The sequence below is a fragment of the Teleopsis dalmanni genome, chromosome 2 (assembly GCF_002237135.1).
Source record: "Teleopsis dalmanni isolate 2A chromosome 2, ASM223713v2, whole genome shotgun sequence".
Lineage (NCBI taxonomy): Eukaryota > Metazoa > Arthropoda > Insecta > Diptera > Diopsidae > Teleopsis > Teleopsis dalmanni.
Window position 1 is genome coordinate 23,874,965 of NC_051847.1, and position 14,595 is coordinate 23,889,559.

The 14,595-nt window shown below is 29.2% G+C and overlaps 1 protein-coding gene across 1 annotated transcript in view; it reads left to right on the forward strand.

The window, feature by feature from the left end:
* Positions 1-4,745: 4,745 nt before the first annotated feature.
* The window catches only part of LOC119674130 (phospholipid-transporting ATPase IB-like), a 22,182-nt gene continuing 12,332 nt past the window's right edge, over positions 4,746-14,595 (forward strand). Inside the window, exon 1 of the mRNA XM_038085255.1 lies at positions 4,746-5,236. Coding sequence (XP_037941183.1) covers positions 4,888-5,236 — 349 coding nt within the window. The 5' untranslated portion in view covers positions 4,746-4,887. The remainder of the gene's footprint in view (positions 5,237-14,595) is intronic.

A 14,595-nucleotide genomic window follows, 5' to 3' on the forward strand; every position in this document is an offset into this window, starting at 1 on the left:
CGGAACAAGCCGAGCGTTGACACGTCGCATACACAAATTTTCCACCAAAATCAAACGAGCCATCTCACGACCGATGCCTAGCTCTCGTGCTATCTCTCTAACACTCACATGAGGATTTTGGAACACGATTTCCTTTGCCTTTTCAATGTTTTCGTCGGGGGTAGAGGTCGAAGGTCGTCCAGAACGCGGCATGTCTTCGACGGTCGTACGACCGTCCTGAAAGGCTTTGTACCACTCATAAACTTGAGTTTTCGATAAAACTGATTCCCCATAAGCCTTTTGTAGCATTCGCAAAGATTCTGCACACGAAATTTCGTTCGAAACACAAAATTTGATGCAAACTCTTTGTTCAATATTTTTTTCCATTGTTTTTTTCGCAACGCACTACTGAGGTGAACTGGTTTCAACAGCTGCCGTAAACGAACTGTCTGACAGATCGCGCTCATTTTTGGCATAGTAATTAAGGACAGTGCTGCCAAACTACATAAACTTAAAATATCGAAAAATATACAGCGCGCGAATTTTAAATGAGAACCTCCGAAAACCTTTCGGTCACAATGTACTATTCATATCCAATAAAGGATGTTTAAAAAAAAAACAATAATCTTAATCTTCAGTGATGAAGCTCATCTTTAACATTGTAGTTATATCAATAATCTATGGCATTATAGAAATTCACAGTGTGGTGTGGCATTTGTGTGAATTTTCTTCACCATGGAAGCTGATTTTTCACTTGGTATCATATCAATAAAATATTGAATTATAAAAAGAAGTTTTCCAAAATAATGAAAGTCTGACAAAATCCTTTAGTTTTGATTGCTACAAAAACACATGATTACAATCATACTTTAGAGATATGTAATTTCAACAGTCCTCTGTTGCATTTGTTGTTCGTGAAATTTGCCATATGGGTTATTTAACGTTTGGTGTTATGTTTGGTAGAATACTGTACGATTTGTGACCACTAAACTATTGTGGGACTATTCAAAGAATCGTGTTTATGCAACACTACTCAAAAAAAACCATGCTTTAAAATGTTTTAGCGAACATTTATCAAGTTGTGGTCGAGCTATTGCTAACTATGCCTAAGCAACTTATCGAAAATCGCTTGCGAAAGATCCAGCATTTTAAGTTTCATGAAGAACTTAAAATGAACTTTTGTGAAGAACTTTAAAAGAAAAATGAGTAAATAACTTTCAATAACTATTACACAATTATTGAGAATGGGTACTTTTTTAATATAACTTACTTATGATTAATTTCTATGAAATAAGAATAAACCTAAAAAAAAGTGCTTAATTGTAGCATATAAATGCTTTACATAATATTCTATGTCATAAGACTATAAATAGGCTTTATCAAGAATTCAATTAATATTCTAATTTAATAAAATTGTAAAAACTTTTAAAATGTTAACCTTCCCGTAACTGATAGATACGGCAACAAACTAAATTGCAAGATCTGGAATAGTGAAAATTCACAAGTAACTGTCGAAAGCGTATTGCATCCATAAAAAGTTAAGCTGAATAGGTCATAAAAATTATTTCAAGACGATCGGGTATTGTTAGATATTCCGTGGAGAGGAACTGAATAACAAAATTCACGCAATATTTAAACATAAATCTTATTCAAAAATTTATTTCGAAAACAAAATATGCATAACCCTGTATATACTTATACATATACATATATTTGCTTGTTTTTTTTTATATATTTTTAAATAAATTTACTATATATTTTTACATAGTCTTATGGAGACTATTTACTATATACACTCGTTAAGTAACTTTACCTAATAAGTCAATACCCGCTTTTACGTGCAATGAAATTTAAATTCTTTTTATTTAGAAGTTAAAAAATTATCGCTTTTAAATAAGTTTGAAGAAAATTTCATAAATATTTCTAAATATTTTTTTTTAACAAACTTAAATTTTGCGGTGAAGTACTTGAACCGATTCAGAAGGTATTCATTTATATAAACTTTTATCAGTAATCATATTTAATTTGGTTTTATACAAAATAAACAAATTAGCCTGAAAGCCCTAATTAAGCTTACATTTGTTATCTTTTTTGTGATTTTATTTATTATTGAATGAACTTTTCGCCATTCAACTATAATGAAGATATCTTTTTATCTATTTAACTGGTTATTATGTAAATAAAATATTTATTTAAGTTTGAAAATGCAAACTACATGCATTAAAAAGTATATTTTTATCATTATACTTCATTATTATAGAACAATCATAATATGCAGTATAATTGCAACTATAATCATGCTATATAAAAATATATATTATGTATATAAAACTATCTTACTACATAAACAGATAAGCATATATACAATCTATTACATGTTTTACTCCTAAGTTTTTTTATAGTGAATGTAAGTTTTCTATCATAAAGTCATTGGTAGAAACTGAAAGAATTTCTACAGATGTTTCATACATTTTTCTATATCATTTTCTTTCTTTGTTTTTGTTTCCAGAAATAATTCTTCTTTTCTTATTTTTCGTGCTGTTAGATAGCACTTTTTCTTAATTTTTAGCTTTTTTTATGCTGTTATATAGCGTTTGTTTATATTTCTTTTAATGTATCTTGATGTTTCAAATATACCAGCTATTTGTACGTGTAATTCTTTTACTATATATTCGGTAAGTTTATATTCGAATATTTTGTTAGAGCACTCTAGATTCTCGAAAAGTATGAAGTATGAAGTATTTGATCTAAATTTTCTAATTGGTGTATACTTAAGCTGTTCGAGTATTGTAATGCTGGAATTGAATCTCTACGAGTATGTTGCTTGCCAAGTTTGACGACTCTGTTAAGTAGTTCCGTTAATTCTCATTTCTAGTCAGTAAGTTCCCACTATATGATGATCTGTAAGGTGTATTTTCTATTTGCAGAACCCACTGATGTTGAAGTTATTTTTGCTTTGGTTATTATGACCTCAATTATTTCTGCTCTGCGTAGATTTCTGAGAGTCCATAATTTCTTTTATAAATTTGTATCTTTTTCATTGGTGTATACACCAAATAGAATATACACATGTTATTGATTGAATACAGCTCTTATACCGTCTGTCCAAAAAGTATAGGGAATGTATAACAATGTTTACTTCAAATTACTTCAAAAATTTAAAAGGATGTTTCAAAAAATAGTAAATTGCAACAACAGAAATTTTTTATTTAGTTTTTCTAAGATTTTTTCTAAACTGTTTCGAGTATTAACAAATACCCATCATCAGTCGTCTTGAAAATAGTTCTTATATTAAATTATTCGTTAATAAGTTTTTGAGACTGCAAGTAACAGGGTTTAACTCGAAACCTTTCTAACAAATACAATAGTTTCTATTAAGTAAGATAACTGACATTAAATAACAATTAAAAAGATTAAAAGATATATGTTTAAAAAATGTGAATATTTTAAAAATAAAAAAAATTTGTTTTAGAAATATATGAATATTAAATATTTAAATTAGTAATTCAGCGGATAGTTGTTGCTTTGTGTGGATATCATATTTTAACACCCACATCTTATCACCCATAATAAAGCATTTCACGAGTATTTTGTCTATAGAATATTAAAAAGTTGTCGACATTTTACATTCACAGATTAACTGAAACGCTTGATGTAAACTGAATGCCAGAAGGCACCTAAACATGATATGTAGCAGTGATATTAATGTTGCATACGACTTGTTTTTTGATACTTATAATACACGTCATTGAAAATACATATTTATTATCAGAAAATATTTTTACTAACATGTTACTATATCATGGATATTTTGCTAAATCTGAAACCCTAATGGGCTTAAAATTGTCTGTTTAGTTTATTATTGAAATATTATTAGACTAATATTCTATATTAATATTCTATTATAATATTCTATAATATTCTATACTAAAGAGAGATCTGTTCAGTACTACGGTATCGGTGCTGACGGGTCACTGTTTAATAGGGAGGCATGCTATGAGACTAGGTCTTCCTTATAATGACCTTTGTCGCGGTTGTGGCTCTGAGGACGAGGAGGAAACTGTGTTCTATCTTATGTGTCAGTGTCCTTCTTTGGCCAGAAGAAATTCAAAAATCTTGGGGACCCTTTTTCTGATCGATCTGACTGAGCTGTCATCCTACAATGTGAGCGACCTGGCCAGATTTATAGAACTGTCGGGTTGGTTTTCTTCACCTAATGGGGGAGTCGTGGCCTTTCTATTGGGCGTTGGTCGTATACTGATCAGTTTATCTATATACGAACATCGCTTTTTGCATGTGGTGCTACAACGGGCCATTATTTGTGCTCAAGTGGGCTTTCTTGGTAAACAAGACCGCCACTCCAACCTACCTACCTATTCTATAAATAAACAAAACATAACATAAGCACATTAACTATAATGTGTTACAAATAGTTTACTAAATATATATATCTAAGAATTTTAATTCCTTTTTAAGTATCATTATTTTGTTATATTTTGTATTATTATTTCCTTTTCATAATCGTTTTTCATTTCGACTCTTCATACTGTTTGTGTTGTTTCTAATCATTTTATTTTATCCTTATTTCAGCATTCATTGTCCTACATATCCTCAAATCATAACCGTTTCCAAAGCCAAGTCCAGAACACATGCCATTAAACATTGTTAAATATAATATCAAACCAATAATGAAACAATTCAAAGTTTATAATAAGTGCACTAAATGATTTTTAATTTTGTTTTAAAAAAGCGCGCGAAAATGTTTAAATTAATAGAAATATATTAAAAACACTCAAGAGTAAAAGACACTGAAAAGAGAATTGGAAATATATTAAATATATTTAAAAAAGAATTTCAACAAATAAAATATAAACACTTGAAAAACGCACAATACGTATAGAGAGAGTTATGGCAAGTTCCGGTTCAAATAACAATCCTACCAATGGCAACAATCCAAATAAAAACAATACCAATGAAAGCGAACATTCAATTTCAGTTTACGCAAGCTTGGATTCAGATATATCTTCGCCAGCACCATCGACGAACCAGCAACAAGTGGGCCTAAATACGAGTAGTTCACAGGCGAATCTGAATTATTTTGTGAGAAGAAAATCAAGAAGTTTAAGCAACGCGGCTGATATTGACGCTGTGGATTCAGTTCCACCAACGTCTGGCTCACAGTTTAGAATTAGCATATCTAGCAGTTTTCAGCGACTTCAAGCAGCTAAAAAAAAATATTTTGCAAAAAAATGCATAAGTGAGTTATTTTTCTAACAATTTTTATATTAAATATATATGTTATATATATATATACGTGTATGTAAATACTAAAATTGACCAAAAAAAAAATGCATATTGATATAGAAGAATACTAGAATTCTTACATCACTATTCTCTATGTTAATTAGTTTTTGTCTGTTAATAACAGTGAGTAATTCTGTAAGTATTAACAGTGCGCTGCTAATAACAAAAGAATGCGCTCTGTTCATTGAAAATGTATTTTAACTCAAATTTTGATTGTATTGTTCTCTGTAAGTGAAATTCTTATTTCAAAACTTTTTTTTTGGTGGTTTTTTTAAATAATTATAGTAATATATAATAGTATATTAAAAGCAAACAATATTGTGTAATAATGAACATTATAAAAATATTATATTTAACTAAAGATTTTATGTTCTTCTAAACACAACATAATCAGAATTAAACCCATATATATAAATCCCATACTAAACTGATTATAAAATTCAATTCATTCTAAATATTAATTTAATGCATTTGAAATAGAAATATATTAATTTTAACAAAAATCTGTATCAATAAAAATCTCGTCAATGAAAATCTTAAAAAGGATATATTTATATAACGCAGAAAAATGGGTTTTGTTGACTAGGCGGATGTCCAGTTTTATGCAAATAAATGTGTCTGCTGTGGAAGATCTCATGTTCTTCGAATATTAGAAATTTTTTAACAATCCACATTATAGTTTGCCGTCATGGTGTAGATTACCTTCCGTGTAGTTAAAGACAGTAGTAGTATCAAAAATTTAATGGTGTAGTGGATCTCATATCCGTGTAGTTAGTCTATCCATTTTTATCTTTCGTAGCATATATTAATATTTTTATAATATAATATATAAAGAGGTTATTCGAACAGTAGTGAACTACAACAACAAAAATTCATTTTATATTCTTTTAATTAATGGAAGTTTTGGCTGGCCATGATAAAGCCATACCCTTCATCAGTGGTCTTGGATATATTTCTTGATTATTCGTAAATAATTTTTTGAGACTGCAAGTACTAGGAATCGAACTCGTGTTCTGCCAAATTTGAAAATCAGAGTCAGCGAACCTTAACCAACTTAACCATAATATAATAAAATAATTATATTCTATAATAAATGTATTATAGATAAATGTATAAATTAATAGGGACACGAAAATTTGTTTATTAGGAAATGAAATATTTCTATTCCACTTTCAATATATAAACCATTATTTTTTGTTGATATACTGTCAGGAATATCTAGGGATACGTAAAATATTAGAAGGTAAAGAAATGTTTTTGTATAAGAATTAAAACCTGAAAATACTTAAATTAATTCATTTGTATTTTCAATCCCAGAGAGTTCAAAAAGCTGTATGCTTATTTTGCGTTAAGATTGTGTATTATTATTATTATTGTTAAACAATAGGCTATGAATGTACCCCGACCTTAAAAATCTATTGTGCGCTTAAAGGCCTAACGAACAATTCTAGACTATTTATAAGTCTTGTAATAGCTGTGGGCTTAATTTTATCTATTTGATTTGGGACTAAGATCCCGCTTTCAAGGTAGTCAAGTATACGTCTTGCGGCCGCTGTTTAGTTGCATTATGTAACCTGTCCAAATAAAAATATTCTGTAAATAAAACTTCTTTATTATTTGTCTTAAATCACCAAACCATTTTAAAATGTGGTAGTGAAATATGTGGTACACTAAACACAAAGACATAGAACTGGCTGATTTTATATTTAACCTTCTTTAATTGTAGTTCCAGATATTCCTTACTCTTATCCATTACGGTAGTCTTAATGAATCTTCTTTTATTACAGTTAATGCATCTAATGAAATGTAGAAACTTTCAAAATATTTAGGAATTCTAAAGAATAGTTATAATCAAGATTAAATGATTCAACTTAAGGCAAATAAATTATTTCTTTATATTCTGAAAGAAAACTTTATATGACATTTAAAAGTTTTAATTTCAGACTGCAGTTCTGCTTGTCATTGTAATAAGTGACCAGTAGTATGTTTCATTGGGTTACAGTATTATTTTGATTATTTTTATGTGTAATAGAATAACATCACAAATCGATATTTAGATAAAAGTTAAACGTTCATTGAGTTGCTCAAATTTTTTGAATTACTTTTATTTTTGTATTTCTGTTTAAAGTAAATATATTTGAATGAATTAAACAATGTAGTTTTATGTTAAAGTATGCTTTCTTTGTTCTATATTTCAAAAAGATCTGTTTATATAGAAAATAGTGGAGTTACGGTACGGTTAAAATTTATCAACCGATAACTCAAAGTACTTACTCTTTAGTTAATAGTTATGATAATAGAACTTTGACATATAGACTTCTGGCATTCTCTCATTTAACATTTGTTTCTATTTATTCTTAAAAATGACGTACTTTTAATTTCACTATATAAAGTAATAGCTATAAACCATTAGTTGAAGAAAACATAGGTGTGCAATGTAGAAATAATTAGGTGATGATAAAAAAATTCAATTAGAACAATTAATTAATTATGGTTAAGACGACTGTTTAGTCACTATTACTCATGTGGTTCTAGTTAAAATAGTATCAAAATTGTGTTATGTTCTTATATTGTCATAATATTTGTAACAAGTAAAATTTTTTTTGATAAATCTGATTAATTTTATATTTAACTGTAATTTTATTAATCATTAACTCAATAATATTTTAGGGAATTCATGCAACAAATAAATGTTTAGCAGGAAATCATAATTAGTAGTAAGGTATCCGTCAAATAAATATAAATTCATGGAATGCAAAATATTGTACATTAACAATAATTTATATCTAATAAGTACACAATGACGTAGTTATATTTACGACAAAAATAAAATCATGTTATATAAATAAATATGTTATTAACTTAATTCCCTGAAGCTTACACTAATTGTACGCAAATAATGTTGAACAGGTGAGTTTGTACATTTATTCATAATCAATAGAATTGCAGGAAATATGAATAGCCTCTTTCCTATTACTACTCTTATAATCGGCATAGTAAAACTCTGCATTTGAAATTAAAGGTAGTAAAGGTATTTGAGTTCCTTTTTATCTTGATTCTTAATTTTTGTTTATTTTGAATTGGTCTAGTAAATTTATACTTCAAGAAAGTTTAACTATGTCTAAAAGGACGAAAATGAAAATATTTTTATAGCTAAAAATAAGGTCCTGCAATTGAATGAAATTGAAATGAAATACGTTTAGATATATAGTTCGGTCTAATATTGGGTTGGATATTGAAAAAATTTAAGGGGCGCTCTACTTTAAAAACATCAGACATTTATAGGTATGCTATATTAAAAAAGAAAAGGGGGGTTCAAACTTTTATTATATTTACTTACTGACATTGATTCGTCAGCAACTCCACTATAAGAATGAAGTCCACAAATGATTATATATCGTTAGATCCTATATTAAATTATATATAGGTCCCATCGTATATTAAATTACTCAACATAGATAAATTACAATTACTGTTCAAATGCAGCTGGCAGTATGCCCAGATCTACCAGCTGTTCTGAATGTATTATGTATAGTTCAGCTATCTTGCAGTCGCCTGTATTACCCTTCTGAGGAAAAATCCAAAGAAGATATATGTATAACCGTGTTAATACGTGTTTAAAATTGCGTAGCAATCAAAAGTTGTAATAGATGTTATTGGAATTGAACTCTACGGTTTTAAAGCATCTTGGGCATTTAATAGTATAAATATATATGCTTCTATCTTAAAGCATATTGGGCATTTAATAGTATAAATATATATACTTCTATCTTAAAGCATCTTGGGTATTTAATAGTATAAATATATATATTTTTATTAATTATTTTATTTAATACCCTTCTTTAAAATCAATTCACTTAAAAACTAGCTACAGTCTCTAAAATAGCCACAACTTTTGCCCAAAAGATACTTTAGTGATCAGGACGATTATAAAATTGTTGGGCTTTTCTAGATGAAAAAATGACGGTAATTCTTAAATCGAAATAAAGAGTGGCATGGGAGATGATATTTTGACTCTCTGACATGAAAATTAAAATATTTAATATAGAACTGTGGCCAGAATTACTAGTCTTTTACTATATAATAAATAGTTTTAAGTGTTAAAGTAGAGAATTTGCTTAAATATGCCATTAAGCAGCATCAGAGAAAATATTAGGTCTAATGTGATGGAAAGAGTTGTGCTCAATGAACCAATAATACATAGTTCAACTCAGAAAATCTGGGCGTTTTTTTAGGGAAAGTTGACAGTGAGGTTCTCTTTAAATGAAAAGTTGCATAGAAGATGATAGCAATACTTTCTGACATGAAGCTGAAAAACTTAAAACATTTGGTATTGGACTGTGACTAGAATTACTAGTCTTTCACTATGAGGTAGTTTTAAGTGCTAAAACAGAGATTTTGTTTACTAGTCTTTTACTGCGAAGTAGTTTCAAGCGTTTAACTAGATAATTTGCTTACTTATGCGATTAAACGGCATCAATTAAAATTTTAGGTCTAATGTGATGGATAGAGTTGTGCTCACGGTAACAATAATACAGAGTTCAGCCATTGTTATAGTTTATAAAGTATCATACAGTGTGAAACTAAAAAGATTTCAAATAAAACTATAGAAATAATCACCATCCACTGTAAATTAGGCTTAACTGTTAAAACAAAAGATGTCGTTAATAGGTATGCACTATGAGATCAAGCGGAATAGAATGCGAAAAGCTTTACGCTTAATTTACTAGATGGTCATATGATCAGTATACCAATAATGCAGATTGTAGTATTATGCTGTACTTTGTTAAATATCATATAGTCTTTAAAGTTATTCAATCGACTTTTTTTTGCCTTTATAACGTTAAAATCTTAGAAAATGCTTATGGTATACTCATTTCCATCTATTCTATAAAGGTTCATATAAAATATCTTTTTTTATGTTTTCTATTTCTTATGACATACACAAATATATGTCCGCTTTAGTTCAAATTGGTTGTATAGTCCATATGAAAAGTAATCAAAACTACATTTAGTTTTTTAATTGTGTTGCTTATGGTCCTTAAAACCATTTAACATATTGTGTGTTATTCAAAATAAACGTGTCTTTCACTCTTTTATATACGCACACATGAGTTCAAGAATTTCCTTTCTATTGACTATAATATTTACTTTGCCTGTTCAATTACACAGCACACAAAAACATGGCACATTTTCCACCAGGCAAGCAGAATATTTATATTTTGCATTAGGATAAAATACATATACAAACACATACGCACACACTGACACATACACGTTGACACAATTAGAGACGCATATATCCTTTGGTTCGTAATTTTCGCTCGAATATTCACCCTTAAAGCGTTTGCTGGATTCGCACAATTCAGTTACGACGCAAAGGTGTAGACGAAAGGACACACATTGAATATGAAGCAGACGAACATTACGGATAGTTAATATTTTGCTCACTCAATTGACCTTTTGTGCTGTGCTGTGCTGTTCTGTTCTGTGTAGTTCTGTGTGCAAATGAAAAAATATTTTTGAACGCGAAAAAAATGTAAAAATAAATTAAAATAATGTTTTGAGCATTTAAAAATTCAGTATTTTATAGTTATTAATTTAATTTAATGAGGATAATTTTGTAAGGATAATGAATTATCCTTTTTACTCGTTATATTGTGTGCAAAAAAGTGTTAAGTGCTTGCATATTTGAGAAATCAATACATACAAAAACTATTTTTCTCAGTGTATTTTATGCATTTGTCGATTTAAGGATGTGAATAGTCTAAGTAAAATTGTTAATATCCTGCCATATTCTTTTTTGGAGTATAAAAATAAAATCGCTGTTTAAATATTACGATAATCGTCTTTAAAAAAAAATTAAAATTATTTCTGAAAAGCAAAAGATATATATTTTGTTTTTTTTTATAAGTGTATGTTGAAAAATCCTTGACAAGGATAAAATTGATGATTGTAAAAAGTTAAAAACAAAAATGAAATCAGTGTGAAAAAAGCTATAAAAGCAAAACTTGTTTAATACGCCTACTTAACAATACCAGATACATATACAAATGTGTACTATTAATATACATACCGAACAAAATTTTCCGTGCATTAACGTAGAAATAATTGCGCAAAAATACGAAAGGAAAACAACAACAATAACTTCAAAGGCACTCACATTGTATTGCCTTGCATTATGCGCAACAGCAAATAAAATACCAAAACAAAAATTAACATAAACGCAACAAAACAAAAACAAAAACAAAAAAAAAACAGGAAGAAAAAAAAACCCATACACCATAACTCCCTCTTCTATTATGACATACGGAATCGGAAACTAAAATGTCAAAGGTTATGTGTAGCATCAGTTTGTCAAATGAATAAGTGCAGAACTGTCAAGAGAGCGAAAAAGTTCGCTCATAGACCAACCGAGTTCTGAGTGAAGAAAACAGCTGATTTTTGACACGTGCGCAACACACAATATCTTTGTTTTGACATTTCCAACAGTCTGTTGCTTTCATTGTTTATGCTTTCGTCGTCTTCTATTCGTAAACATTAATATCGTGTTCGCTCTGGGTTTCAATAAACGTAAAACCTCCTCCGCTGAGAGCATCGCTTTTGTTGCCATCGGTGAGTGTAGTACCAGCGGTGCTGCGGTTGGAGGAGTTGAGAGTATTACTGAGGATAGTTGTGGCGGTGCCAGCTGTAGTGGTAGCAACCGGCATCGAAAACAGTGTACGGAACGTATTAATAAAGCAGAGGAAAAACGAAGAAATCGTCAACGTGAACGTGAGCGCAGAGCGGAAACTCGTCGTTGGTATCAGGAAAACATGTCATTTCGTAATGTTTACAGAGCGTTGCGTATGCGTTTAAGTAGTAAGGATAACACTTAATATTTTGTCATTAATATAAAATTTTTATTATTTTTATTTATAATTTTTAATTATTTTATAATATATATTATTAATTTATCAAAAAATATTAATTATTTTTTTAAATAAAAAATGGGACACGACACCGTTTTCTCTAGTACGCACATTTGAAAACGAACTATTAGGAAAGACAGTTCATAATTCTTTTTACGTGAGACAGTCCATTTGACAACACAACATTTTCGCCTAGGATATATTGTCAATATGGTTTTGTCTTTAAGATATCGGGCTTGACCTCTAGAAACTTTATACAAATACAAACAACACATGGCTTACGGTATACTAGTTGGCGCTAGATAGATTCCAAAGTATTGTTTTATAAAATACTAATAAAAATTTGACAGGTCTAAATCTCTACATCTCGGGAAGTGAACTATATTAGGATATACTGTTAAGTAAAGACAACTCGGCTTACAATAGCCCACTCCAATCTAACATCAAATAGGATTATTTCGTTTCAACAACTTATCACTCTACGTTATTTTGGGTAGAGGAAGGAAGCGGGCCAAGGAATAACTCGTTGTGAATTATTTTTATATATTAATGTATATTATAATTGTTTACAGAAAAAAAAACTTCCACTTAATCAGAGATAATTCTATCAATAAAAATTAACATTTAATACAAATAAAAGATTTTATATTAATATCGGACACTAATATGTCTAAACACACACATACAAACCTCCTTGGGTATATTTATAAATGCTATATGCCGATATAGCTTAATTCTAATATATATTTATCAAAATCTGTTATTAAACTCCGGTGGAACTCAGAATCCTGTTCCAATTAAAAATGCATTGGTTTTATATTATTTAAGTACATTTAGATAAACATTAAAGCTATAAGCTTTCATTAATATAAGATTTATTAATAAAATTATTTAAAATTTTTAAGATTTCATTTTTTACACTCTCCGCATACAAATTTCACACAAATTGAATATACGTGTTTATTAGTTGAAATAATTGCTCTTCTGGTACAGCCCATTTGCATCCAGGATATTTAACGTCACAGTTGTTATAGTTATTAACAGATTTTTTACCATTGCCAATAGCTTCACTTATAGCCGATTGTCTTAAAAACTTAATTAACCATTTAACATTTGTTATGCCATCAATTATCTTTTGCATATTGGTAGCATGACCAGCGAGTACATCTGTACTGGCTCTAAAAACCAAGGAACAAATTGATTTTTGTATACAAGTAACCAGATTAATATCATTTTCTAGAAAAGCCTCGTCTATAGTAGAAAACAAACTTGAAGCAGTCGTTTCTGTATATATAATCCATAAAAAAAGATTAATAAATAAAATTTATAAAAGATAGTTCTTGCCAATATAGCAGCATCAACCTACCCACTCTTGCGCCAGTAGAATTTGTGTAAACCAGCTTAAAGGCATTAAGCATATTCAATAATTTATTATCATCTGCATATATATCTGCACGTCGCTCATTTCTTCCTTCGCCACCTTCACCACCTTCACCTCCTTCACTACCTTCTTCCTCTTCTTTGGGTTCGAAAGTTGTTTTCGAATAACTTAAACTTCTTAATAAATGTCCTACGAATATGCCTATACCCGTTACTACTCCTGTTGACAGTATCGCCGCAGTGTTAATACGCAAGAGTGGCTGTCATAAAGTAATATTATATTCTTTTAGATCAATATTCTCTATTTATATAAATATTGCAACTACAAATAGATTTCACTCACAGGTTCATTGCCATATTTATCCAAAGATCTCTTCACTGGCATCTCTAAGAATGGCAGCAAATAATCTAATCCTAAAGCAATATCCTTTTTGAATGCATTGAAACTTAATAGGTTAACACGAGCACTACGTTGTGGCAAAAATTCAAATCCATTATGCACTGTCACATTTGCTTTGGAATTGGATGCTAACAGGATAACGTAAATAAAAAAACTATTTATTATTGTATATATATTTATCCTTAATATATTCATTTCAACACTTCACTATTTGCTGGAAACTTTTTCACTTTTATGTGTTAACACTTTCGATGCTGCAATCTGTTTAAGTTAACCTTTGCATTTTGGTACGGAAGAAAACTTCAAATTTTTTCAACTAATTTTCTATGCTCTGACGAGCTCTTCCACTTGTCATGGTTGGACGAGATTCATTGCGTTAATTCATTTAATTTGCGGTGACAAACTGTAACAAATGTTATAAAATTATACGCACCTTTTTCTATCTATTACTCCGAAGATACTTCTCTTCAGATAAGGAAATATATATACGTATATATGCAGAGTATCTGTAAATGAAGGTATCATCTCACATCTTTGCGTGTTCAGTTACAATAATATATCGACTATCAAAATACTTTCGAGTTAAATTGACAGTTAAATTGATAAGAAATATTTTGCTTT